This window comes from Dermacentor silvarum, chromosome 1 (assembly GCF_013339745.2).
Source record: "Dermacentor silvarum isolate Dsil-2018 chromosome 1, BIME_Dsil_1.4, whole genome shotgun sequence".
NCBI lineage: Eukaryota > Metazoa > Arthropoda > Arachnida > Ixodida > Ixodidae > Dermacentor > Dermacentor silvarum.
In genome coordinates this window covers 39,878,022-39,904,571 of record NC_051154.1, presented here as the reverse complement: position 1 = coordinate 39,904,571, position 26,550 = coordinate 39,878,022, and the positions used below count along the sequence as shown (strand labels likewise).

The 26,550-nt window shown below is 42.1% G+C and overlaps 1 protein-coding gene and 1 long non-coding RNA gene across 3 annotated transcripts; both read left to right on the top strand.

The window, feature by feature from the left end:
* Positions 1-7,387: 7,387 nt before the first annotated feature.
* Positions 7,388-9,585, top strand: LOC125945224 (uncharacterized). The gene is made up of 3 exons (XR_007466705.1): positions 7,388-8,100; positions 8,656-8,775; positions 8,892-9,585. It is a non-coding gene; the product is annotated as an uncharacterized LOC125945224 (long non-coding RNA).
* A 1,876-nt stretch (positions 9,586-11,461) lies between these two features.
* LOC119461026 (UV-stimulated scaffold protein A) lies at positions 11,462-25,195 on the top strand. Of its 2 annotated transcripts, XM_037722207.2 has the most exons (10): positions 11,463-11,722; positions 11,901-12,111; positions 12,181-12,300; positions 15,626-16,187; positions 16,243-16,393; positions 16,458-16,493; positions 16,556-16,730; positions 16,824-16,940; positions 19,000-19,232; positions 24,170-25,195. In XM_037722207.2, exons 1-10 carry the CDS (start codon positions 11,616-11,618, stop codon positions 24,267-24,269), a joined length of 1,812 nt encoding a protein of 603 aa, XP_037578135.1. In that variant the 5' UTR covers positions 11,463-11,615; the 3' UTR covers positions 24,270-25,195. The 2 variants fall into 2 exon arrangements, with proteins under 2 accessions (XP_037578142.1, XP_037578135.1); XM_037722214.2 differs by lacking the exon at positions 24,170-25,195 and having other exon boundaries at positions 11,462-11,722; positions 18,984-19,237.
* Positions 25,196-26,550: the final 1,355 nt, after the last annotated feature.

The following is a 26,550-nucleotide window of genomic DNA, read 5'->3' as shown; positions in this document are numbered from 1 at the left end:
GGCGATCACGAATTCTTTTACAGCGAAGCTGTATACCTCTCGTTAGTCGGAAAATTTCATGGCGTAAACACAAAACTCCATACCCCATACCAACTGTGCGATAGCTTCGCTGAGCTGGGGGAGGGGAGCTGGGAGAAAGTGAATGCATGCGAAAAAAAAAAAAAAAAAGGATCAATTTGCTCGGCATCTGCTGCATCGTTCTTGATGGGCTTTGTTGCATTTTGAAGAAAACTTTCAAATGGTCAAAGTGTAGAAAGCAGAATCTTTATTAAAGCTGTCAGTCATTTTCGTGAAAATATTGTAAAACTAAAACACAAGGCTAGCATCAAATTTAACTAAGTACTAAACAAAAATGTAACAAATTTTTATACTGCAATAATCTACTGGGATATCTACAGTGCGCAAAATTGATGTATTATATACTGCTCTGAAATACACCCATAATTTCTTAGCAGGAATTTTCCAAAATGTTCTTAAACATTGTAAATATTTATTCTAAGCTGTACATTGATATATAACATTTTCCCGCTCGATATGCTGTAACAGATGCAGTTCACACAACTGCGATATTTGTTTTTAAAGCAGATTTGCACATTTCTAAGCTTTGTTCCGTTTTTTTCTTTAAACGCGCTCTCCTTCGTGGGTTTCTGTAAAGAGTACAGTGTCTGAAATCATAATTCTGCTGTACACAGTTGCTTTAAATCAGCGTTCTCTCTTAAATGCAACAAATTTCGCCGTCATTACCTGACGCGAACTGACGCCGTTTCGTCAGTGACCGACCACGGTGCCGGTTTTTATTGGTTAGATATCAAGGCACATTCGGCAAAATAGTCGGCACCGCGTCAGGTCGAAGAATTAGTTTCATTCTTGGCATTCGAACTTCTGTTCCGTTATGTGCCCGTAGTCTCTCACGATGAAATGAGGTTCAAAGTGAAGCTCGTACACAGTGCAATCAGTGCCGACGAGCTGCATCCATTTCTCTCCCACACAAGTCGTCGCTCTTCATCTCTAGGAGCTTTAAAAAGCGATACCTTGCGCCCTTGGTCCGCGCGAGTGTACCCAGTCTTGCACCCAGGTGCATAACAGCGATTTAAACGCTGCTCCCCCCCCCCCCCCCCCCTTTTTTTTTTTTTTTTTTTTTTTTTTTTTTTTTTTTAGTCACAAATGTGCGGCAGAGCTCGCACGCGCGCACGCACACCATAGAATAAAGAACCAACTTTAAGAACCAACCCATCACAGGCCGAAGCGCGCCAACTTGCTTCAAGTACAGTCATAGAATAAAGAACCCAACTTTAGGTACAGTAGCCCTGTACTTCAATCAATCAACCGCGGCGCGTTCCAGCACAAGCGCGCAAGTGAAGCTACTGAAATTTGGTCGAATACTTTAGTTTCTATTTTTTCTGCTAGGGGCGCTCAACGCGGCTCGATTTTCAACGCGGCTTTTCAAAGCATTGGGGTTTAGGGACAGTGAAGGAAAAAATAGACTTTAAGCGGGTAGAAATAACCAAACAGAGGTTATCTGACTGGTGGATAAAATCAAGGCAGGGGCGAAATTTCACCCACCACAAAGAACAAAATATGTTAATAGTCATGGCTAGGTGGCGTATGCCACCGCCCGGTTTAAAGGGTTCAGCCTCATCCATCCATCCATCCATCCATATTTGATCTATAAATGTACATATAATTACCGACAAGCATAGTTACGCTGTAATGTTTTACAAAATAAGCCGTCTATTGTTTTTTATTAGACTTCTGTTATTAAAGTCCGTGCTTTGTTACTTGAATAAAGGTTTTGAGGCATCACTGAGGTGTGATCAGCAGCAGCCCACTGGTATCGATTGAAGTCCGTGCCGTTTCGCGATTCAAATTGTATGGCGGTTATATTTGCGAACGGGGTGGTAGTTCCCTTTGGGCAGCATCACGCAGGTTCGTTTTAATTAGATCTGAATAATATCTCAGCCAGTTTATGCGTCCAACATTCGATAGCTGCCACCAAGCGAACGCGTTTAAAGACGGCGAAGTTTATCAGCTGCGGTGTTTCACTGGCACAACTGCTGCAAGCACGGCTTCCGCCGTTAGTGATCTGCTCCGTCATGACTTGTTGCTTGAAAAAAAAGTGCTGGCTAGCACGAAAATTCATCGCTGGAACCGAGCACAGTCTGCTTGAAGACTACCCACGAAAGGGGATTAACCTTGCAGCCCTCGGCGTGTGCGCCGGTGAGTAAAATAGCAGTGCTTCGCATTTTCAACTTTTAATTTCTTTGCGTGCGAGCCGGATAAAACAGATTCCTGTCGTCATTTGTTAAAAGTAGAAAATAGTAAGAATTATAAAGTTATTGCCCTTCCAAAGCAATTCAAACGAGGCTCTTGCTATTTTGCCAAGTTGCTAAAATTGCTAACATGAGTACAGCATAAGTAATAAAGTTTTGGCTGGTTCTGATAATAAATAAATGATAATAATTGAAACACCGCGATAAATTCACTCCACATTAGTGACAGATGTACTTCCGGTGATACAGTTAGATTAACTGCATTTGAGACATACTAAAATGACTGCGCTTATTACTAGTATCTGGCAGAAAGAATTGTCATCTGATCGAGGCTTGAATAACCACAGCCCACACAAGGACACCACTGAAAGAAATGCACATTCAAAACAGTGTTGTGTATGTGTGCTTTTCTGTCATGGAGCATTTTGTACATTGTTCTTTGTCATACATCACAGACTCATAGACTCACTTCCACTAGTAATTGAGGATATTTTTTCTTTCAACTCCAGCCTCCAAGACGCTGCTCATATTTGGACTCATCCCTTTGGACTCTATTGTCTCTGGATGTACAAGTCAACCGTGAACGTGTCCCCATTGGAAGTAACATCAAGGGCCAGAATCCTCACATGGTATGTTTCTGAACACTTCAACTAGAACCGTGATTTGTTCATTTGTGGGACTAACTTTTGTTTCACCATTTTTTGCTTGCATGTGTGTCATGGCGTTGCCATTTCTCTTTTCAGGAAGACAGACAAAAGAGAGATTATTGGTCTGCAAGCTGCCCACAATAAGCCACAAGAAGCTCAACTGTCACCACAATGACAGCAGGTCCTCTTGAACTACGTGCCTCACCATGAAATGTTTGGAAGTTTACCGGATAGAGAGGTGTGAGCCCTATTAAGAAAGCAGCAGTCTAGAGTTCTGTATCATACCGAGCGGGAATAAGAAATGTGACATACAAGCTTAGTTGCTTTTAAGGGCGCTTTATGACAATCGGAGAAGTAACATGTTGAGTCCCAACTTGTTTCTTTTCCAGTCATTATAGCCATTACGACCAGAACAGAAACAATGTAGCAAGCTCCTACTTGCTAATGCACAAACTGTCATCTGCTCTTTGCTGCAGTTTGATGGGCATTAGTACCACGAAGTATCACATGCTCCCTCACAACGATAATTTGTTACCTGAAAATGCAAAGAATCTGAAAACGATCAAAAGCGCTCAATGCAATTTTAAGGAAATGATACTTCATGTTGACTGAAACTGTGGCAGTCGCTCTTCATTTCATTATTTTTTGTTTAAAGTACACTCAGAGGGGAGTGGTTACAAAGTAGTAGAATAAAACAAACAAGGGCAGTGAGTTCTTGTAACAGAATAATTCTCCTGATTATACAATATTAGCTAATGTTCTGCAAAAAAGTTTGTTATCTGTGATGGCTACGATACTTGTTGGTTCCATTTCTGAGTTGTACGGGGCATGAAAGATTGAAAGAAAGACTTCGTGTTACATGAATCAATTCCTAGTTTACTGCGATGATTGACGCAGTTTGAAATGTACTGACGCCGCAGTATGGAAGTAGTCATAATGTGTGGTGTAATAGAAAATTCTATGAAATAGCAAAAGACGGGCGACTTTGCGGCGATTAGCTAGTGGAATAAGTGCTACGTTAGTTTACACTGAAGTTATACTCGCGGTACGGTTATAATTGGAAATAATGAAATGAGTAGAGTTATTTTGTACTAGTTCAAGTGGAAGTAATAAGATTAACGCGACTGGGATCCCGTATTGCAGGTGCATATTCAAGTTTCGAGTGAATTAGTCCTGTAAAGTTGCACTTCTAAAGTAGACGGTGCTTTGGAAAAGTTGCGCCGTAAGTACCCGAGCATGTGATTAGCATTGCTCAGGACGTATTCTATATTAATGGTCCAATTTAAGTTATTTGTAATGTGTACACTGAGATACTTATATGACATGACAAAATCTAAGGGAACGTTGGTAAGATGGCAAGTGCTGTGCTAGGATTAGAATAAGATCTGGAAATGTGCATTATTTTACAATTGTTTACTACAAGAAGCTCATATACAGTTTGCATGGACTCAATAACTAGGCTACCCCTGCACCATAAGAGATATCTGGAAAAGGCAAGCTCACACAACCGGCCAGCCACTTCACAAACTTGAGAAATCACTAAAAACAATTTTTCTTTCTCTTCAAACAGCAGATGACAAACCTGAGCACAGTGTGCTTCCAAAAAGATTTTGAAATGTACTCGCAGATTAAGTTCAGCTTAACATTCAGCTAATCAACAGTGAACGAGCAAGGGAAACCTCAGTGTGGGAACCTGTCTTCGTTTCGGACCTCACAAATATGTTTGCTTGGTGAAACGTTGGCTCCAAGCTGAGGCTTCCCTTGCTCACCTGTTACTCAACTGAAGTGTTCATCTCCTTGCAACCTCTTTGCCTTGTTTGAATACATATACCGAGATTATTTGTCACCATGAAACCGCAAATCACATTTTCCAAGGAACTGTGAGCATTAATTCGGCTTGCTTATATGTTGATTTAGTGTCCTTGTTTATTCACACAATATTTGTAGTTCTTGTAAGCACTGCTTTCGCCATAGCGTTCCTTGGTTTCCATACGAGTACTCCACTTGTGTCAAAGCCTTTACTGCCGCACCTGAATACCAAATGTGCAGCAGAAAAATATCAAGCGCAGAAAATATGTGATGTAGATGGTGATGTACAATAGATGGTTATCTGTGTTTCTGTATGTTGTAAACTCAGTGACGGACAACATTAAGTCCACCTGACCTGTACGAAAATTGTGAGCATGTACTGCTTCATTCACCACTGACAATAAACAATGTAAGCTTACTTGTTTCAAGTGTTTTATTGCCAGTTGAGGCCTCTCGGTCACCTGGCGACATAATAAAGACATCTGTAGTGATGTTAGAGTACAGTACACACGAATACCGCCCTGAAAGCGGTAACAAAACGCCCAAAACCAGCGAGCAAGCACCGCAACGAGCCCTACGAACCGCTACGGTAGCGGCCATATTGCTCATTACGTAATGATGATGATATCAGGATGGATGGATGGATGGATGAGGCTGAACCCTTTAAATCGGGCGGTGGCATACGCCACCTAGCCATGGCTATTAACATAATTTGTACTTTGTGGTGGGTGAAATTTCACCCCTGCCTTAATTTTATCCACCAATCAGATAACCTCTGTTTGGTTATTTCTACCCGCTTAAAGTCTATTTTGCCTTCACTGTCCCTAAACCCAAATGCTTTGAAAAAATCAGCCCCGTTGCCCTGCACTGTAGGGTTAAGCCCCTTACAGAAAAGTATGAGGTGTTCAGCCGTTTCCTCTTCTTCTCCACACGCACAGCACAACGTGTCTATACCTTGGTACTTGACTCGGTACATCTTAGTCCGCAATACTCCCGTCCTGGCTTCAAACAACAAAGAGCTTCCGCTAGAATTATCGTAGATATTTTCTTTGGCAATTTCTTGCTTGAAAGTTCGGTATGTGCCCAGTGCTGATTTCGTCTGCATCCCTGCATCCCAGGATGGATGGATGGATGGATGGATGAGGCTGAACCCTTTAAATCGGGCGGTGACATACGCCACCTAGCCATGACTATTAAGATAATTTGTACTTTGTGGTGGGTGAAATTTCACCCCTGCCTTAATTTTATCCACCAATCAGATAACCTCTGTTTGGTTATTTCTACCCGCTTAAAGTCTATTTTGCCTTCACTGTCCCTAAACCCCAATGCTTTGAAAAAATCAGCCCCGTTGCCTTGCACTGTAGGGTTAAGCCCCTTACAGAAAAGTATGAGGTGTTCAGCCGTTTCCTCTTCTTCTCCACACGCACAGCACAACGTGTCTATACCTTGGTACTTGACTCGGTACATCTTAGTCCGCAATACTCCCGTCCTGGCTTCAAACAACAAAGAGCTTCCCCTAGAATTATCGTAGATATTTTCTTTGGCAATTTCTTGCTTGAAAGTTCGGTATGTGCCCAGTGCTGATTTCGTCTCCATCCCTGTTTTCCACAGACCCCTCTCTGTTTCCTTAACCTTTTTCTTAACCGCTGTTTCCTGGTTTGCACCCCTCCTGCAGTCCAAATATTTGATTGACAGTTTTCTGGTCAGCTTCCTCCATTTTGTATCAACATTCCTCATGTACAAATAACTGAAAACTCTCCTTGCCCACCGCTTTTCTGCCATCTCTCTCAATCGCTCCTCAAATTCTATCTTGCTGCTGGCTTCCCTGTCCTCGAATGACGTCCATCCCATGTCACCCTGTACCCCCTGATTTGGTGTATTTCCGTGTGCTCCCAGAGCCAGTCTACCTACCCCTCGCTGCTTAACTTCCAACCTTGCTCGAACCTCTGATCTCATGATTTGATCATGAGATCAGAGGTTCGATTTGATCGAGGTTCCAGTTTTGATTTTGCCAGCGCCATCTCTCGGTCGCATACTTTAGTTCACAACGCCACCGCTACGCTTATTTTCGTTGCACTGTGGAAGGTACAGTTTCCCTTCTCTAATTTTGTATGGGTGTTCTGTGGCTGAACCCTTTAAATCGGGCAGTGGCATACCATAGAATAAAGAACGCTGGTATGCAGCGCCGGCTTCGGTCGCGCCACTCAGTAGTTCTAGTACACTTGTAGTGCACGTTAAAGAACCCCAGGTGGTCAAAATTAACCCGGAGCCCTCCACTACGGCGTGCCTCATAATCAGAACTGGTTTTGGCACGTAAAACCCCAGAAAGAAGTCGTTATAGTACACTCTAGTAGTGGTATGTTACTTTATGGTAGTGGCCGGTAGTGGCGCATATCCACTCTGGAAGATTGGCCAAGAACCGGGAAGAATAAGAAAGGAGAATAATAAAATACTGCAAACATAAATTTGGGAATAGGTAAGTATATGAGAATTGATAGGTACATTATAAAACATGATTTTAATAGATTCTACTTGCGCATAGCCACAGATGAGGATCAAGCAAGCAAGCGTTCCCGATCCAACACGAGCCAATCCGTTGACCGTAGCTGCCGTGTGTACCAGTACCTAAGTTTGTATGGGTGTTCTGTGCCAGTACCAGGCCCCGGAAACTCTCGAGTTCACCAAATGGCCACAGAGGGCGAAAAATCAACCGCGGCGCGTTCCAGCATAAGCGCGCAAGTGGAGCTACTGTAATTTGGTCGAATACTTTAGTTTGTATTTTTTCTGCTAGGGGCGCTCAACACGACTCAATATTTGAGCTATTAAAGCACATATAATAACCGACAGACACAGTTACAGTGTCATTTTCTTACAAAATAAGCAGTCTATTGTTTTTACTGGACTTCTGTTATTAAAGTCCGTGCTTTGTTACTTGAATAAAGGTTTTGAGGCCTCACTGACATGTGATCAGCGGCAGCCCACTGGTATCGATTGCAGTCCGTGCTGTTTATCGATTCAAATTGTACGGCGGTTATATTTGCGAACGGGGTGGTCGTTTCCTTTGAGCAGCATCACGCAGGTTCATTTTAATTAGATATCAATAATACCTCAGCCAGTTTATGCGTCCAACATTCGATAGCTGCCACCAAGCGAACGTGTTTAAAGACGGTGAACTTATCAGCTGCGGCGTTTCACTGGCGGCTACGTGCACGGCTTCCGCCGTTTGTGATCTGCCGCGTCTGGCCGCGTTGCGTGTGGTTGCTCGAAAAAACGTGCTGGCCAGCACGAAAATTCATCGCTGGAACCGAGCACAGTCTGCTTGAAGACTACCCACGAAAGCGGATTAACCTTGCAGCCCCTGGGCTTGTGCGCCGGTGAGTAAAAAAGCAGTGTTTCGCATTTTCAACTTTCAATTTCTTTGCGTGCGAGGCGGACAAAGCAGATTCCTGTCGACATTTCTTAGAAGTAGAAAATAGTAATAATTATAAAGTTATTGCCCTTCCAAAGCAATTGAAACGAGGCTCTTGCTACTTTGCCAAGTTGCTAAAATTGCTAACATGAGTACAGCATAAATAATAAAGTTTTGGCTGTTTCTGCATAAATGATACACCGCGATAAATTCACTGCACATTAGTGACAAGTGTAGTTCCGGTGATACAGTTAGATTAACTGCATTTGAGACATAATAAGATGACTGCGTTTATTACTAGTATCTGGCAGAAATTGTAATTTAATCGAGACTTGACTAAGCACAGCCCACACAAGGACACCACTGAAAGAAATGCACACTCAAAACAGTGTTGTGTGTGTGTGTTTGTGCGTTTGTCTGTCATGGAGCGTTTCCTGCACTGTTCTCTGTCATACATGAATCACAAACTCATGCACACTTCCACCATAGTAATTTAGGCTCTTTTTTCTTTCGACTCCAGCCTCCAAGACGCTGCTCATATTTGGACTCATCCCTTTGGACTCCATTGTCTCTGGACATAGAAGTCAACCGTGAACGTGTCTCCACTGGAAGTAACATCAAGGGCCAGAATCCTCACAGGGTATGTTTCTGAACACTTCAACTAGAACCGTGATTTTTCTTCATTTATGGGACTAACTTTTGTTTCACCATTTTTTGCTTGCATGTGTGTCATGGCTTTGTCATTTCTCTTTTCAGGAAGACGGACAAAAGAGAGATTATTGGTCTGCAAGCTGCCCACGCTAAGCCACAAGATGCTCAACTGTCACCACAATGACAACAGGTCCTCTTGAACTACGTGCCTCACTATGAAATGTTTGGAAGTTTACCAGATAGAGAGGTGTGAGCCCTATTATGAAAACAGCAGTCTACAGTTTTGTATCATACTGAGCGGGAATGAGAAATTTGACATACAAGCTTAGTTGCTTTTAAGGGCGCTTTATGACAATCGGAGAAGTAACATGTTGAGTCCCAACTTGTTTCTTTTGCAGTCATTATAGCCATGACGACCAGAACAGAAACAATGTAGCAAGCTCCTACTTGCTAATGCACAAACTCTGTCATCTGCTCTTTGCAAATCAATTTGACGGGCATTAGTACCACGAAGTATCACATGCTCCCTCACAACGATAATTTGTTACATGAAAATGCAAAGAATTTTAAAATGATCAAAAGCGCTTAATGCAATTTTAAGGAAATGACACTTCATGTTGACTGAAACTCATTTTATTTTTTGCTTAAAGTACCCTCAGGGCCAGGGGCTTTAAAGAGGGGAGTGGTTACAAAGTAGTAGAGTAAAACAAACAAGTGCATTGAGTTCTTGTAACATAATGATTCTCCTGATTATACAATGTTAGCTAATGTTTTGCAAAAAAGTTTGTTATCTGTGATGGCTACGATACTTGGTGGTTCTATTTCTGAGATGTACGGGGCATGAAAGAAAGACTTCGTGTTACATGAATCAATTCCTACTTTACTGCGATGATCGACGCAGTTTGAAATGCACTGAGGCCGCAGAATGAAGTCGTCATGAAGTGTGGTGTGATAGAAAATTTTATGAAATAGCAAACGATGGCCGACTTTACGGTGATTAGCTAGTGGAATGAGTGCTAGGCCAGTTTACATTGAAGTTATACTCGCAGTACGGTTATAATTAGAAATAATGAAACGAGTATAGTTATTTTGTACTCGTTCAAGTGAAGTAATAAGATTAACGCGACTGGGATCTCGTATTGCAGATGCATATTCAAGTTTCCAGCGAATTAGTCTTGTAAAGCTGTCGTTCTAAAGTAGATGGTGCTTTGGAAAAGTTACGCCTCAAGTACCCGAGCATGTGATTAGCACTGCTAATGACGTACTCTATATTATTGGTCCAATTTAAGTTATTTATATGACATGACAAAATCTAAGGGAAAGTTAGCATGGCAAGTGCTAGGATTAGAATTAGATCTGGAAATGCGCATGATTTTACATTTGCTTACAAGAGGCTCATATACAGTTTGCATGAAATCAATAACTAGGCTAGTACTGCACCATAAGAGATAGCTAGAAAAGGCAAGCTCACACAACCGGCCAGCCTATTTCACACTTCACAAACTTGAGAAATCACTAAAAGCAAATTTTCTTTCTCTTCAAACAGCAGATGACAAAACCTGCGCACGGTGTGCTCCCAAAAATATTTTGAAATGTACTCGTAGAATAAGTTCAGCTTAACATTCAGCTAATCAACAGTGAACAGGCAAGGGAAACCTCAGCGTGGTAACTGTTCTTCGTCTCGGCCCTCACAAATATGTTTGCTTGGTGAAACGCTGGCTCCAAGCTGAGGCTTCTCTTGGTCACCTGTTACTCAACTGAAGTGTTCATCTCCTTGCAACCTCTTTGCTGTGTTTGAATACATATACCGAGATTATTTTTCACCATGAAACCACAAATTACATTTTCCAAGGATCTGTGAGCATTAATTGGGCTTGCTTATATGTTGATTTAGTGCCCTTGTTTATTCACACAATATTTCCAGAAGTCCTTGTAAGCACTGCTGTCTCCATAACGTTCCTTGGTTTCCTTACAAGTACTCTACTTGTGTCAAAGCCTTTGCTGCCGCACCTGAGCACTAAATGTGCAGCAGAAAAATATCAAGAGCAGGAAATGTGATGTAAAATTTAGCATAACGCCCCCCTCCTACACTTCGTGCCTCTCGCCAATGTGTTATGAGAGCTATGAGACATTGCAGCTCGAGCTTATCTTGCTGACAGTACATTTTTGCCGAGAAATTTTTCGTGTTCCTTTCTTTAATCTAGCTGAAATCGTCGAACGCAGAGAATCTGTGTTTCTGTATGTTGTAAACTCAGTGACGGACAACATTAAGTCCACCTGAGCTGTACGAAAATTGTGATCATGTACTGCCTCATTCACCATTGACAATAAACAATGTGAGCTTACTTGTTTGAAGTGTTTTATTGCCAGTTGAGGCCTTTCGGTCACCTGGCGACATAATGAAGATATCTGTAGTCATGTTAGAGTACAGTACACACGAATACCTCCCCGAAAGCGGTAACAAAACGCCCCAAACCAGCGAGCGAGCAGCGCGACCAGCCCTACGAACCGCTACCGTAGCGGCCATATTGCTCACTACCTAATGATGATGATATTAGTTTCGATTCTGCCAGCGCCATCTCTCGGTCGCATACTTTAGTTCACAACGCCACCGCTACGCTTATTTTCGTTGCACTGTGGAAGGTACAGTTTCCCTTCTCTAAGTTTGTATGGGTGTTCTGTGCCAGTACTACCAGTGCAATGCATGTTCTTGCTTGTTCTGCGTAGTCGGTTCCCAGCGGGTTATTTCTTATTTTATGGCAAAACAACGCACATTGGGCGTTTGATTGGTTGCATTGAATTTTGGGGTGAAACGCTTAAAGAGCTATTATGGCGCAGGGAATTGCAGAGCTTTGTAAGGTTCTCGACACGCTAACATCTACGGCACCAACACATGTTAAAAACGATTGCATGGCGAAACTAAAGTGGTTTTGTCGGTGAGTGAGCTATGTTTTGCTTGTGTATAAATTACTACACCTGTTGCGTTGTGTTTGGTTTGAAAGGCGCCCGCACTGCTACACAATTTTTCCGTTATGTCTCTTGTGCAGTGTCCTTTTTGGGCTCTCACGAAGCCAGTGCTAGGAAAGTTGCGTCAGTTTAGTGATTTTGTTTCAGTTCTTCTGACCGTATGTTGAGGGAAGCCTGTACCCTGATAAAGGAGAAGCTGGAGGAGGACGACGCTGATGTTCGTTTAAACACGCTTGCTGTCATCCATGAACTGTTCACAAGGTCGCACTTGTTTCGGACGTTGATCTTGGAAGATTTTCAGAGAATTCTCGAACTGCTCGTCGAAACAAACCCAGACCTACCGCTTCCCGGAACTCCGGTACGTATGCTCTTGATTTCTGTCGTCTGGCTTTTCGTTGATATTTTGTAAACAATGTCTGCCTTGCAGGCAGCGTCCAAGAAATTAAAGGAAAAATCCTGGGAAACGATCGAAAAGTGGAACGAGAAATTCGGAGCTAGCTACAAAATTCTTTCCCTTGCCGTGGAATACTTGAAGACCCGTAAACAGGTGAGGAACACAACCTTTTGTAGTACATGATATAATTTCAAGTCGGGCTGTAGAAGTATATTATTACTTAAATCGTGCATTTAAGGAATGTCACTAAAGCAGAATAAACATACTCGATCCAACTAAGCTCTATTTAGAGATGGTACAAAAGATTATACAGTTCCGTGGGTAATCACATTTTTCCCTATCCAAAAGTTGATATGGCTTGTACAGAGAACTCGCTTCAATTTCCCCAATTACGATGAGCCTGCTAAAACTAAAAGTCGAGAAGTTAATGAATTTTTGTTAATTAACAAATAATTACCATTACCCTATGTCACCCGTCACCCCCTGGTTGCCACCACTGACGGCATGTCTCCGAAGGAACTGTCCTTTTATTTCAAAATGGCTGTTTTAAATATTATTTAAAAATAAGTCTTCGTAGACACACCCTGTGGGCACCCAGGTGGCTTGTTGGCTTATGATTTGACATAAAAATCGGGCCCCTCAGTTTCCTTCCTTCTCGTTCATTAGATAGCGAGGATCTCTAATCTGGCAGCTTTGATGCCTTCAGTGACCAGTTGCCTTCACCCCCAAAAATTTCACATGGCACCTGCGGTAGATAGGATGTTCCACGTCCTCTGTCATGGCCGTGAGTGGTGGCTCTGGCTAACACTCCCAGCGTTAGTTCTAGTAGACAGATTTAAGTACCCCACAAAGTGGATTGGAAAACAGTGCCGTGATAGCTCAATTGGTAAGAACATTGCACGCGTTATGCGAAGATGTGGGTTCGTATCCCACAGGCGACCAGTTGCTTTTTCATCCACTTTCATTTCCACTTATCATTTCTTTAATTCAGTTAAGAACTACAAATAATTTCCCCTATGCTGTCCTTCGTGTCATTGTTTGGTAGCTTCTTATGATTTGGCTAATAATCATCGGCCCCCTCGGTTTCCTTTCTTCTCATTCATACATATATATCATAACATAAGAAGCCAACAAACAATAACACCAAGGACAACATAGGGGAAATTGTGCTTACTAAGTGAAATAAAGAAATGATAAATTAATGGAAATGAAAGTAGATGAAAAAACAACTTGCCGCAGGTGGGGAACGATCCCATGTCTTCGTATTACGCGTGCGATGCTCTTACCTTTCTTCTCATTCATTACATAACGAGGGTCTCGAATCCGGCAACATTGATACCTTCAGGTAGCATGTGTGGATTTATTGACCAGTTGCCTTTACCCAAAAAGATCACGTACTCGTGACGCCTGCGGCAGAAAGGATGTTCCACATCCGCCGCCAAGGTTTATGAGTGGTAGCGCTGGCTAACACTCCCAAGGTTATTTGTAGTAGTAAAACACAAATACCCCAGTAAGTGGATGGAAAAGCGGCGCCGCGGTAGCTCAATGGTAAAAGAATTGCACGCGTAATGCGAAGATGTGGGTTCGTTCACCACCTGCGGCAAGTTGTTCTTTCATCCACTTTCATTTCCATTAATTTATCATTTCTTTAATTCACTTCGTAAGTACAAGCAATTTTCCCTCTGTTGTGTCCCTGGTATCGTTGTTTGTTGGCTTCTTCTGATATGATTAATCAAAATCGGGCCCCTCGGTTCCCGTACTTCTCGTTCTCACACACACACACACACGCACACGCACACACACACACACAGAGAGAGAGAGAGAGAGAGACAGACAGACAGACACAGACAGACAGACAGACATGCACTTTTGTCAGGCGAAATGCATAGGAAATGAACACTTATGAAATTGAACACATAGGAAATGCATTTTCTGTGTGTGTGTTAGGCAGTAAGCTTGACATCTCATGTGCACATTTCAGCTTTTATATTGTAGAATGAAGCTTCTAATGAGGCATGCTACTATAGCTCAGTGGCTATGGTATCTTGTTTCTGAGCTTGATATTAGTTAAACTTAATCCATAATGGCCATATTCTTATGGAGGCAGAATGCAAAGCACTTGCGAATGTGCACTCAAGTATACATTCAAGAACCCCAAGAGCTCTGAAATGAATCAGGAGTACTTCATTGCAGCGTCCCTCGTGGCCCAAAGTGCAGCTTTGAAACATAAGGCCACATAAATTATTAATGCTGTTGCCCTGGTCTGGATTTTACATCGTCACCCCTAGGCATTTAAACTGACATCTGCTCCGAAGGTGCTGGCGCCAATTGAATGCATTAACAAGTAAGCATAAAACTTCCATCCTTTATATGCGAGTAATTGTTGATATTATGTAATGCAGTTTTGTACAGTTCACTTAAATTCTGCAGACATTTGTTTAAGCTGGTCGTCCATGTGAGCTATGAGGGGAATAAAACGATGGGCACGCGAGACAGGTAAATTGTCCTGCAGTCCCCTTTGTCAAACCGATGGCTTTGTAGTCGGGGATTTATTGTAATGGTGCTTCAATGTGTGCGCGTGGGACTAAAACGGCTCTACTTTGTTAATTTATGCAAGCTGTGTTCCTTTAAGGTTGCAAATTAGTGCAGTTATCAGAATAAAAATTTTTCTAAATGAGCGACAGTTCACTTCACAAAAAAACATGTGCAGAGAATTTCATTTTGATCTTAGTAAGGTGTCGCTAAAACTGTGTTTTCTATTTGTGTGGTGCTTCTATGGCTGAATTTGTTTGTGCATATAGTAATCAGGCAAGGGAACAAGAATTCAGGATTGCCAGTCAGCTTCTAGAGTCTGCAAAGGAGTATGTTTATCTAGGTTAATTACTCACAGGGGACCCTGATCATGAGAAAGAAATTTACAAAAGAATAAAATTAAGTTGCAGTGCATACGGCAGGCCTTGCCAAATCCTGACTGGGAGCTTATCACTGTCGTTGAAAAGTGTACAATCATGGCATTCTACCGGTGCTAACATATGGGGGAGAAACTTGGAGGTTAACAAAGCTCAAGAACAAGTACCGCAAAAAGAGCGATGGAACGAAAAATGTTAGGCCTAACGTTAAGAGAGCGATGTGAATTGGAGAACAAACGGGGATAGCCGATATTTTAGTTGACATTAAGCGGAAGAAATGGAGCTGGGCAGGTCATGCAATGCGTAGGATGGATAACCCGTGGACCATTAGAGTTACAGAATAGATACCAAGAGAAGGGAAGCGCAGTCGAGGACGGCAGAAAACTAGGTGGGGTGATGAAGTTAGGAAATGCGCAGGCGCAACTTGGAATCAGCTAGCACAAGACATTAGAGATCGCAGGGAGAGGCCTTCGTCCTGCAGTGGACATATAGTCTGATGATGATGATGGTAGTGATCAGCAAGCATAAAATTACCTTGTTACTGCTACGATAGTATTTTTCTGTTGCAGAAGATACAGCAAGCAGAAGAGCAGCCTACCTGGGCTCGAAGGCTTCTTGCTGAGATTTCTGAGCGGACACCAGATGTGCAACTCAGTGTTACGCAAATGGAAAACTGCTTTCGTCTGTTGGTGCCCAGTGAGACAGAAGAGAAAGGCAAGGAACCTGCACCAGCCATAGATCCATTGCCAGGAACATCATTAGCCGAGCGTCTAAGAGACCATGCAGTGCCTCTGACTTTCAATCTGGAAATAGAATTGTCACGGAAAGTAAATGTGCGGAAGACAGCAGACAATGAAGAAGTCCTGGACACTCTGCGACGACTCCACAAAGAGCTAATGGAGGCATTCTTTCCAATGGTTAAAAAGTGGCTTAAAGGACTGGCCAAGATTAACCATCCAATAGAAGTACTGAGGAACACAATTGACCTTAAACACCGCATTGAAATTGTGCACGAGAAGTTTGGAGAGTTGAATGTGGGATCTGAGGACTCCTCTGACAGTGAACTTGAAGAGGTGCCAGAAAAGGAAGGCTTTGAACCTGTGGTTCCTGCTGGCAGGCGGGCTGAGTACGGTGAGTCTAATTTACAGTTTCACATCCATCACTGATGCCTTCGACCCTCTTACAGGCCTCACACCTGTAGAGGAAAAGCCAAAAGTGAATGCACCAGGTAAAGCTTCTCGACACAAGAAACCTGATGAAGTGTCTGACCCAACTTCTCGAGAGGCGCAGCTGCTCAGGCTTAACAGGATGCTCAGCAGTGAAAGCAACAGTGATGAGTATGTCATGTGGCACTTGTTATGTGTTCTCTATCTTACACACCCCCTTTTGTCTCCTTTCCAGTGACAAGCCAACTAGTAAGATTGTACCCAGCACTAAGTAAGTTTTTTTTTTTTTTTTTCTTAGAAGTGTTTGAGCTGAACAGAATTTGTTTCTTGCAGAGACCTTGAAGAGGCTGGTCCAAGCAGATCCAATAGTGCGCCAGTGCGGAACATTGACCTAGACTTGATTTACTGGGAACAAGACAAGATTGAAAAAGAAGCAGGCAGTGGCTTCAGTGATCTGAACTGTGTTTGGAAAGGGACCTCCAAGGATGATGATAATGTGAAAGCACAGGTATGGTAATGTTTAACTTCTAAAAAAAAAAAAAATAAGATTGGAACGTGAACAATTGTTTTCATTTCATTTTCCTCTGGACTATTTTTGTAGGCGTTGCCATTTCGGGAGAGGCACATTGAATTCAGTGGGACATTTGAGCCAGTAAAGTGGGCCTGCCGTGCACCGCTTCCTAGTGGCAAATTGTGTCCTCGACGTGATCGGCTGAAGGTGAGTGGACACTCTTCATTGCACTGATTCCTTGCCACTGAATATGCAGTCCAGTGTGTTACTATTGGCATATGATGCTCAGGAAGGTGGCTTATTTATTTATTTAGTCATTTATTGTGCACATTGGTTATTTTGGCTTTGGTGTGGACTATACGTGTGCCAGCTTAGAATCATTGATTTCTTTTTTTTTTTTAATCTGCCATATTTTGTTGCTGTAGCTGAATGGAACACAATGAAAGTAATGTCTGTGAATAACTGTTCAGTTAGTATGAGTCCCATTTTCTGGAATCGTAGTTTATAGCACTGCTGTATTTATGCAGTAACAAAATAGTCTGGAACCTGCAGCATTTCCTGTATCTCCCAGTCTTATGTTTCTCACTTCACCTGTCACATTTTCCTGTGTCATTTCACTACGTCATTGCATTACCTTTAATCATGCTTCCTGAATACGGTGCTGATTTCTGCCAGTAGATTCATTCACTACCTCGATTCTCATATCCATCAACAATACACCAACACAAGGTCTGCTGACTGTTTCTTAAGGTTAGACTATTCATTGAGCCTCTGCTGCTGCTAAGCATGAGGTCATGATTTCAATTCGCGGCCATGGCAGCTGCATTCTGTTGGGGCTAGGAATGCAAAAATGCTCATGTACCATGCTTTGGGTGCACGTTAGAGAACTCCCAGGTGGTTGAAATTCATCTAGAGTCTCTATTGTGACATCTGTCATAGCCTGTGTGTTGCTTTGGAACATTGAATCACTACAGTAGATCAAGAATTTTGATTGAATGTGTGTCGGGTGACAAGCAAATCAAAGGCAGGATTTTCGAGTGGCATGCAATAAGGCAGCACAGCTGCTCTTCCTATTTTTAGGTATGAGTGTTGCATAAGTTAAGTATTATGTAATGTAACATGTCCTTGAAGCTACAACATTTTATTTTGATCACGTAAGCCTTTTAAATTTTAAAGGCATAAAAATGAGTTTGATGTATTTGTAAGGTCGTCCTAGACATGTGTGAACATAAACTGTTGCTACTTCAGCATATATATATTTATTTCTTTTTTTGTATCCCGATTGCTTGGGAATGTTGCTGCTGCTAGTATTTTATTGGTTGCGATATCAGTTGCACTGAAGGCCAGACTGAAGTTGTGAGCATGATGCATTGACTGTGTCTTGGTAAATACAAAAGTTAAATACACGTCAGAGCATCCTAATGCACAGGTTGGTGACCTTATTTGCAAGAAAGTCAGGCATTTGTAACCGTGCAGACCATGATATTGCACCTCGTAGCTTTCTGTAGTCAAACATTGTTTCATAGTCCCATTGTAATGGATTAAATGTGTCCAATTGAATTATATGTTTTCAGCATTTGAGGATGACAGAGGATTAGATGTGGTGGTGATATCAGGAAATTTGCTGGAATAAGGTAGATTTGGCCGATATAGACAGGGTAACTGAAGATTGCTGGTAGATGTCCTTGTCTTGCATACCGAGTAAGATAGGAGTGCTGACTTGTATGATAGGGCCATCCAACTGATATGCTGCCGTTTTCATTTAGCAATATAGGTGACGTTGAAATTTAGCACAATGTGCTCATACGTGCAGCAGTGAGCTGATTTTGTTGTTCCAACTGCAGGTAACAAGCAAAAAACAGTTTAGTGACATGCATTACATGCAAAAACTGCCACATTTCGTGATGTTGGCATGTTCTGACTGACTGATGGGCTCTGTTCATCACTTGCACTTTGCTGCTTTGTCAACATGGCAGCAGACAAATTTAGCACATGTGGCCAGCACAAAGAGAGAGCATGTGACCGAAGTGTGAGGAAGTGAGGAGGCCAGCAGAAAAAAAGCACAGTAGAAAGCTAAGCATGATGTGTCTCCGAGACATTTGACAGTGCCATAATGCATTCTAAGGTAGGCAATTGGACGCTTTTGTTATCTTCCTTTGTTATCCTGCAGTGGGCTTAAATAGGCTGCTGGTGCCGATGATAATGATGAATGCTCGGTCATAAGTACAAGGTTGTGGATGCCTCCTTTAGAGATGGGAACATGCAGTGCCCTCTGCATGGCCCAATTGTGGCCAGGGATGAGCTTGGCAATCCACGGGACCCAAGCTTGGTAAAGCAAACACCAAGTGTGCCTGAGTGGCAAGATCCCCAGCTGCTCCGGGACCTGGAGGCAGCCACAGGTGTCCAGCTCCGCGTGGGCCGACCAGTGCGGAAGCAGCACAGTCGTCGCCGTCAAGTAACCACTGCTAGGCAGCGTCTTGAGAAGAAGGTTTTGAACAAGTGAGTGCCACATAGGAGCTCATTTCAATCTAAACAGGATGCAAGAGCCTGTCTGCATACTGATTCACTGGTCTGTGCATGGATGTTGTAAAGATAGAGCTTATAAGAGTATAAGTCCTTTGTGCAGACATTTAATGTGTATACAGGGCGCTAGACTTTACAAGTGTTGTTTTAAAAATAATAAAAAATAAGCTGTAGCAGCTATGTTGCATTGGGCAGGATGATGCTGTGTGCAGGTAATACTTCTCTGAGGTGTAATTTAGTTGAGCATAAGTTCATAAGCAGTGCACAGAAAGCATGAACTGAATCTGAGGCGTCTCTTGTTTGATCACTTTTCAAGTCTCCATCTTCCTGTGAACCTCTGGCTTGGTTGGAATGTGGAAGTACCTTAATGCCATAATGATGTCAAGTGTTGCGTAGCTTTCTCCTGATTTGATGAAAGTATATGAATAGCATCGGATGGATGTTAGTGATGAAGTGCCATCTTCCTTTGTTGCAAATCAGAAATGTGAATGTTGATGTTGAGAATCATATAAAAATTCCTGCGGCGAGCATCTACTGGAATACCTCTTGTAAGCAGCTTTTTGTTGTGTGAGAGATTGTGCAGCTTTTTGTGCCATGCGGCTTTAAACAGCATCTGGATTGGAGATGTTGCGAGCGGGTAGTATTTCCAAATTAAATTAGAATTGCAGACACACTTGGAACATCACCTGGCTTTTTGACAACTTGAAGAATTGGAAGTTGCACATTGTGACCGTCACTGGCAGTAGGTTCAGGTGCAAGGCCGGTATTTTGTAGCGATGCCTTTCCGATGCTAATGCCCGTATTCTAGCAGTCTTGGCCAAAAGTTGTAAAGCCATTGTATTGGTGACAACAGGTCTTGCTGGGTGCTGTGATAGGCGTAATTAGCACACTTAACACTTTGAAGCTGAAAAGGTAAGTGTTGAGAGCCTGCAAAGGTTCTGCCTAATGCTGAACCAATGGCATATTTTGGAATAATAATGCATTTGGGAGTTGTGAACTTTTATTGGTGAAGGAAGTGTACATATCTGCTTCAGGCGATAATTAATTCTGTCCATTGAAAATTTTGTTTCATAACATTTTATCTTCTTTCAGAATCATGAAAACTGTACAGCTGCAGAACAAATTAATAATTTCCAATTCTTCAATGAGTTATGTCAAATTTACAGAATGTGGACTCCATGCGAGAACTCTCTACAGGAACGTCAGATATGAGAACCTCAACTATTTCATGTCTAGCATACTTTGAAGGCACTTATCTAGCTGCTTCTAAAATATGCCTGATGTTAAACATTGTGAAAACAATGAAAGTGAACCCACTACACGAAAACTGACACCTAGGGCCAACATCCAGCCATCTACCTTCCTACTAAATTTACTAAAAGACTACACTTATTGTCTCCAAGTTCCAGCACAGGAACAATCAGAAGTGCTTCAATATGTTTGCGACATAGTTTAAATATAATTTTAATCAATGCTTTTGATTTTGATGCACTATCTTTGTGTGCACAATTGTGCGTATAGCACCTGAAGAGAATATAAGAGGTACATGCTTCTGGGACTACTTATTGCATGCTGATGAATTTCTGAACTTAAGTGCTAATGCATGTGACAATTCTTTCTTTGTAGTTGTGTGTTCTTATGCTTAAGTATAGCTGCTGTGTGTACAACTGCCAAGGAAATACCTCTAAATCAGAGGAACTGATCAAAATAGTTATGGTCTATATGCATTGTCTACATCTTAAGATGCTTCTGATTGGACCTGTCCTCTAAAATTGATTGTTATGTGCCGAGTGTGTTAGTGAAAAGTGTTGCAGGATGTGTATTTTTCCCAAGATACTAGAATGTCATCATGTAGCGGGTTCTTGTCTTTCATTATTTCTGACAGTAGTGATTGGCTCTAGGCAAATTTCCGATTATGTCTGGTTGTTTTGCAATGATGAGTCTTGTGAAATAGTCTATACAGGGTGTTTCAGCGAACACTTTCAAAATTTATTTAAGGTTGCCTGTGGCAGATATCCCAATTCTAGTTAATGAGTTGGTCTACTCGAAGAGGCGGACATTACTTGCACAAAAAATTGAAATGCATAATTGACTAATTAACAAAAGTTCACTAATTAAGTTTTTAACTAATTACCTGATGGCCCATATTGCGATTTACAAATTGCAGCCATGGAGTTTGCAAGGCGGATCCACTTGGAACGAATTCTCGGGGGGTGACACCAGTTTCGAGATAATAATTTCCGAACTTTGCGAAGAAATGCATTGGCGTTCCAGTTAATTTTGTGCTTCAATGCAAAATTAAGAAACTGTTTTGTTAAGAAACTAACTAAAACGCGAATGCATTTCTCCGCAAAGTTCGGGAATTAATATCTAGAAACTGGTGTCATCCCGAGAATTCGTTCCAAGTGTATCCGGATCGCCTTGCGAACTCCACGGCTACAATTTGTAAATTGCTATATGGGCCATCAGGTAATTAGTTAAAAACTTAATTAGTGAATTTTTGTTAATTATTCGATTATGCATTTCAATTTCTTGTGCAAGTAATGTCCGCCTCTTCGAGTAGACCAGCTCATGAACTGGAATTGTGCTATCTGCCACAGGCAACCTTTAAGAATTTTTGAAAGTATTTGCTGAAACACCCTGTATGGTTCCTGGAACTCGCAAGTGTTTAGGTGTGGAGCTCATATTTGAAGGTGCAACAAAACTCACTGAGATATTTACGGTTACAAATCTGTTCTGAGGCTGTGTGTCTTTAATGATGTTGAAGATTCAAGAAATGCATGAAAGCAAGCAAAATTTTCAACAGGCATAATTAAATTGTGCCTAAGGGGGGGGGGGGGATATAAGAGCCACAACTAATGTATGGGATCTTGTTTGGATAATTTCTTCATCTGGAAGTAATGGCTATGAACAGCGCTTTTTACATGATGTAAAGTGATGCTTTTACATTTGGCAGCCTTTTTTTTTTTTTTTGCCTCTTTGTGGTCTGGTAGCTTTGCTTGCACATGCAGCAGCCTGAGCTTGGTGAGAACACACGCACCTGTATGTTAAATATTTTTTGTTGGTTAACACTTCTTATAGTTTGTGTTGAGCTATAATTGTGTCTCCGATCTGGTCTTGAATACCTCTGACATGTTGTTGTCCATGCTACGTTTGTAGCACACTGGCAGTGTCAACATTTAATCTGATTAGTATAAAGAGTGTGTGCAGTGCAATTTGCTAGCCAGAAAACTGTGCTGATGGTGAACTTTATTTGGAGGTGTCGATGGTATGAGGTATGACAGATTGTTAGAATATAAACTGTTTATTAATTCTTATTAGTGGTCAGTGCATGCTTAAATGAAAACGATTGGTACAGTGAAGGGTGTTTCCTTGAACTCTAAACTGCTAAACTGCCCGTTTCCTGACGGAATTTTTGGAGCAATACGCTCCTGACAGTGGAGTTTGCCGGCGAGGGCTGCGCTACCTGTCGCAGCAGAAGTGCAACTATTGGACGGACGGGGAATAGGCACCTTGTAAGACACGCAGTTTGCGGCTTTGAAACCGTATGAGGCACAGCATGGTATTGGCATGTTCAATAACAGAATAAATCTTTTTAAATTTTGAACCACGTGAGCTGATGCTGACACTTTCCGTTTCGCATCGTGGGCCTTGTTTAGTTGGCAGCCCTCAAATCGCCGGCGACTGTGTTTGCGGTACTCATACGTTGACATTTCTACTGGCATTGCCAGACGTTTGCACCATTATTACGCCTCTCCGTAGAGGCTTAGTTAAGATATCCTCGTCGCCAGTTAGGGTGAGAAAATTGCTTAATAAATCGAGATTAACGTAAAATACATGTCTTCTCTAGATCATTACTCCTGGTGATCTGATGCCTAGCTCGATTCCCTCGCTGATGGTTCATATCTATATATGCTTCATCGCCTATCTGCTCTTGCGCTGTCAGTCAAGGCAGGCTCCTGTTACTTCAGCATCCAGTGAAGTTATGCACCTGGGAGGTGCTGTTCACATGGAGCAGCGGTGCCTGGCTAACCAGACCGATTCACTCTCATTTTTAACTTGAGACGAGTTAATTACATTCATATTTTTCAGTTCCCTTTGTTAGCGTGGTGCCTGTCACCGGCTTGCGATAGCAGTGTAATGCGTAATAATAATAATAATAATACGGCAGAAGTCCACCGTGAGGCGGCCCGTGTTACAAAAATCTGGATTTATATCTTCATTTTCCATTTCGCTTCCTTCAAATTGTGGCCGCAGTAATCCATCGAAATGCATTGACATTTCAGTGGCGTGAATATAATGGGCTCACTTCGTCATTACCTCTGTGCATTAGCTTGTGAAGTGGCTAATCACTTCGAGCACACTAAAGTAAGTGAAAATTTAGCGCTTGCAAGAGCGGTGAAGCAGTGCCACGAAAGAGCGAGCTACTTGAATGCCAAGTCATGCTTGCAGACTCTATTGAATTGCTATGTCAACGCATACCTTCATATATGGCGTGTCGATATCCAAAGAAACACTTTATGTGTGTTTCCATTGCTTCGAATGCCGATACTCCAGCACACACACAAAAAGACACATTCTTTCACGCCGAGAACGTGTCCAGCTGCATACAACAATTGTTGTCGGTGGAAACGAATAATTTGGCTATTGGCTTGAATTCACAAAGCGAAATTTGTGCCATTTCTGTTGCTCTAAGCAAGAGCGCGCATGCAGTTTCAATGCTAGCGCAGACCGATCCCTCCGTGCCTGTGTTGACTCAACCTGCCGCGCGAGGTGCTGATAGTTCTTGCTTGGACGTGCCCGTGCCGCCTAGGCAGTGTCGGGAGCCTATAGTAGCCACTTAGAATCATAACATATCTTGTGCGTCAGTGTTGTTTACTTTTTCACTTATGGAGCGATTTCTTTCTGTGCAGACGAGCAGCAAAAAAAGTGGCCGAATCAATGGATGCCATCGACAGCAAGAAGTTCAGTGAAAAGTTTGGGCACCAGTGGAACTATGCATTAGGGACATGAGAGAGCCAACTCTTTTTCAATGATAGGCGCGTATTTTTTTACCACTGTGAAATTGAAGAGGCCTATTCAAACCTGTACATGCATGAGCACTTGCTGCAAAACACCTTATGCATTTCTAAGTTGGTGCTGAGCATGACCTCAGCACACATATAGGTGTTTGTGAAGGCACAGCGATGCTTAGTGCATTGATCTCGAAAGTGTGGGTGGGTATGTTATAAGAATAAAGTGACCTCTGGTAAAGCACTGTCTGGGTGACAGCTTCTGCATACTTTGAAAAACTTTCTGAGCAACATAGTTTGTTCAGGAGCTAGTGGGCTACTCTGGCAATAAATTTAACTTTGAGCTCTAATAGATGATTCCATATGCAACAATGACAATCACCTGTTTAATTAAGCTTGTTGTCATTGTGGTGTAACTACTATGTTCTTAAATGAACACGTATCATTAGGCTCATCGTTGTCTCAGCTTTACATGCTTATCACAAGAAACTGTTGGGATTGGTTCTGATCAAATTAGAGGTGTCTTTTGCTGCATATGTTCTGACATTATGGCTTGTGTAGAGGTGGAACTACAACAATACTTACTCAAATGTGCATCAAAGAACAAACTATGCTGATGCTTGTAAAACATAAATGAGTCATTTCTTGCACTGTGGCATTGCTATCCATATCGAATGTGTGCAAACAAAAGCTTCGTTGATGCAGTTTAAAATGTAATGCTTTAATGTAGTGAATCTGTCTAATAAATTTCCTATACATAGTCTCCTTAGAGAATGACTGTATGTCAAGGCATTCAAGTACAAATTCACCACAGTCTTACTTATAGCATTGTTGCTTGTTTGGAATGCAGTGGTTCAGTTGGCTAGAAGCTGAACATTGGATGTCTGTTCACTAAGAGTATGAAAATAAAATGGTTCTCTAACGTTATTAAGTGCCTGTGTTATTTCAGTGGTAAAGTCAAAAAAAGGCTTTGAGTAGCTGTCATAAATCTTTCTAGTAATAAAGATTTAGTGGCTACAAGAAATTTGTATTTGAATGATAAAACTTCCTTATTTCAAGATGAAATATATAAAATAAAAAGGAAGAACTAACTGCGTACCCTTTTTATTGTAGTAAAGGTGTACCAACATATCTCAACTCTTCCTTGACCGCGGAATAATGCTTTAAACATTTTTGGTGGTTTTAAATGTACTGCTATCGAAAACAAATAGTGCACTCTGTCAAAATATGAATATTTATCTGTTGGATATGAAACATTGGGCCAAAATTTCTGTAGATCAAAATGCATATATATTAAACTAATAGAGGTTCGTTCTCTCCAAACTATATGCATCATGTTGTATCAAATGCAAACATGAATCAATATCTTGCTGTGATTGCAATTTGTGCAAGTAAGTGTATGCATTAATCTCGATCTTCCTGTGTCCCGGCTGGAGCACGGGAGTGGTGCCAGAATATTTTTGTTGGGGGTGGGTTGGGGGCCAGAGTATGATCCTCCATTTTTTGTTGGGGGTGGGTTGGGGGCCAGAGTATGATCCTCCATTTTTTGTTGGGGATGCAGGAAGGCATTTCATCACCGAGAACTCGATAGTGCAGGACGAAATTTTGCGGGGTTGGCCATGTCCCCCCCCCCTTAGTCCTCCTTGAGAGCCGCCCCTGCTGGAGCATGGCATGGCTCCCCAGGCTTAGTGTCATTGTACTGGCATTGTTGCAATATAACGTCCAGTGATTGACAGCCTGCACATCAACATCCACTGACAGTGTGTGTGGTTGCTCATGTGTTATTTTTAAATAACTTGCAACTGGCTTCACACACTGCCTCCTATTGATGGTATGTTTTTTAGGATTGTAATGGAGGAGAGTGAAGGTACGCCCCACTGAAATTTACGTTTGGGCACAGCTGTGCTCTCCACCTCCCTTTCAATCCGCGTAGCCCACAGAATGGAAGGGAGGAGGGGGTACATGCAATAGTACCCATATCCCTCAGGTTTCCCTTTTCGCGCTCTCGGAGACATGCAGCAACAGCTTGTAAGGCTAGCCGGACAATCTAGTTGCTGGGCCACGCCGCGCCATAGAAAAAAAAAAAAAAAAAGTAAAAAAAGAGTGCGTCCCATTTCGGAAAGTGGCCGTTGTAAATGCTAGATATAAATCTGCTCAGACAGTATACCAGCTTCTTATGTTTAATCTATACAGTATGGGCGTTGGTGCTGTTGCGTGAAGGAGCGTGTGCTTATTTGAGCGACTCGGTGCAAAAGCAAGTTACGCCGAGTAGATCCTGCCGT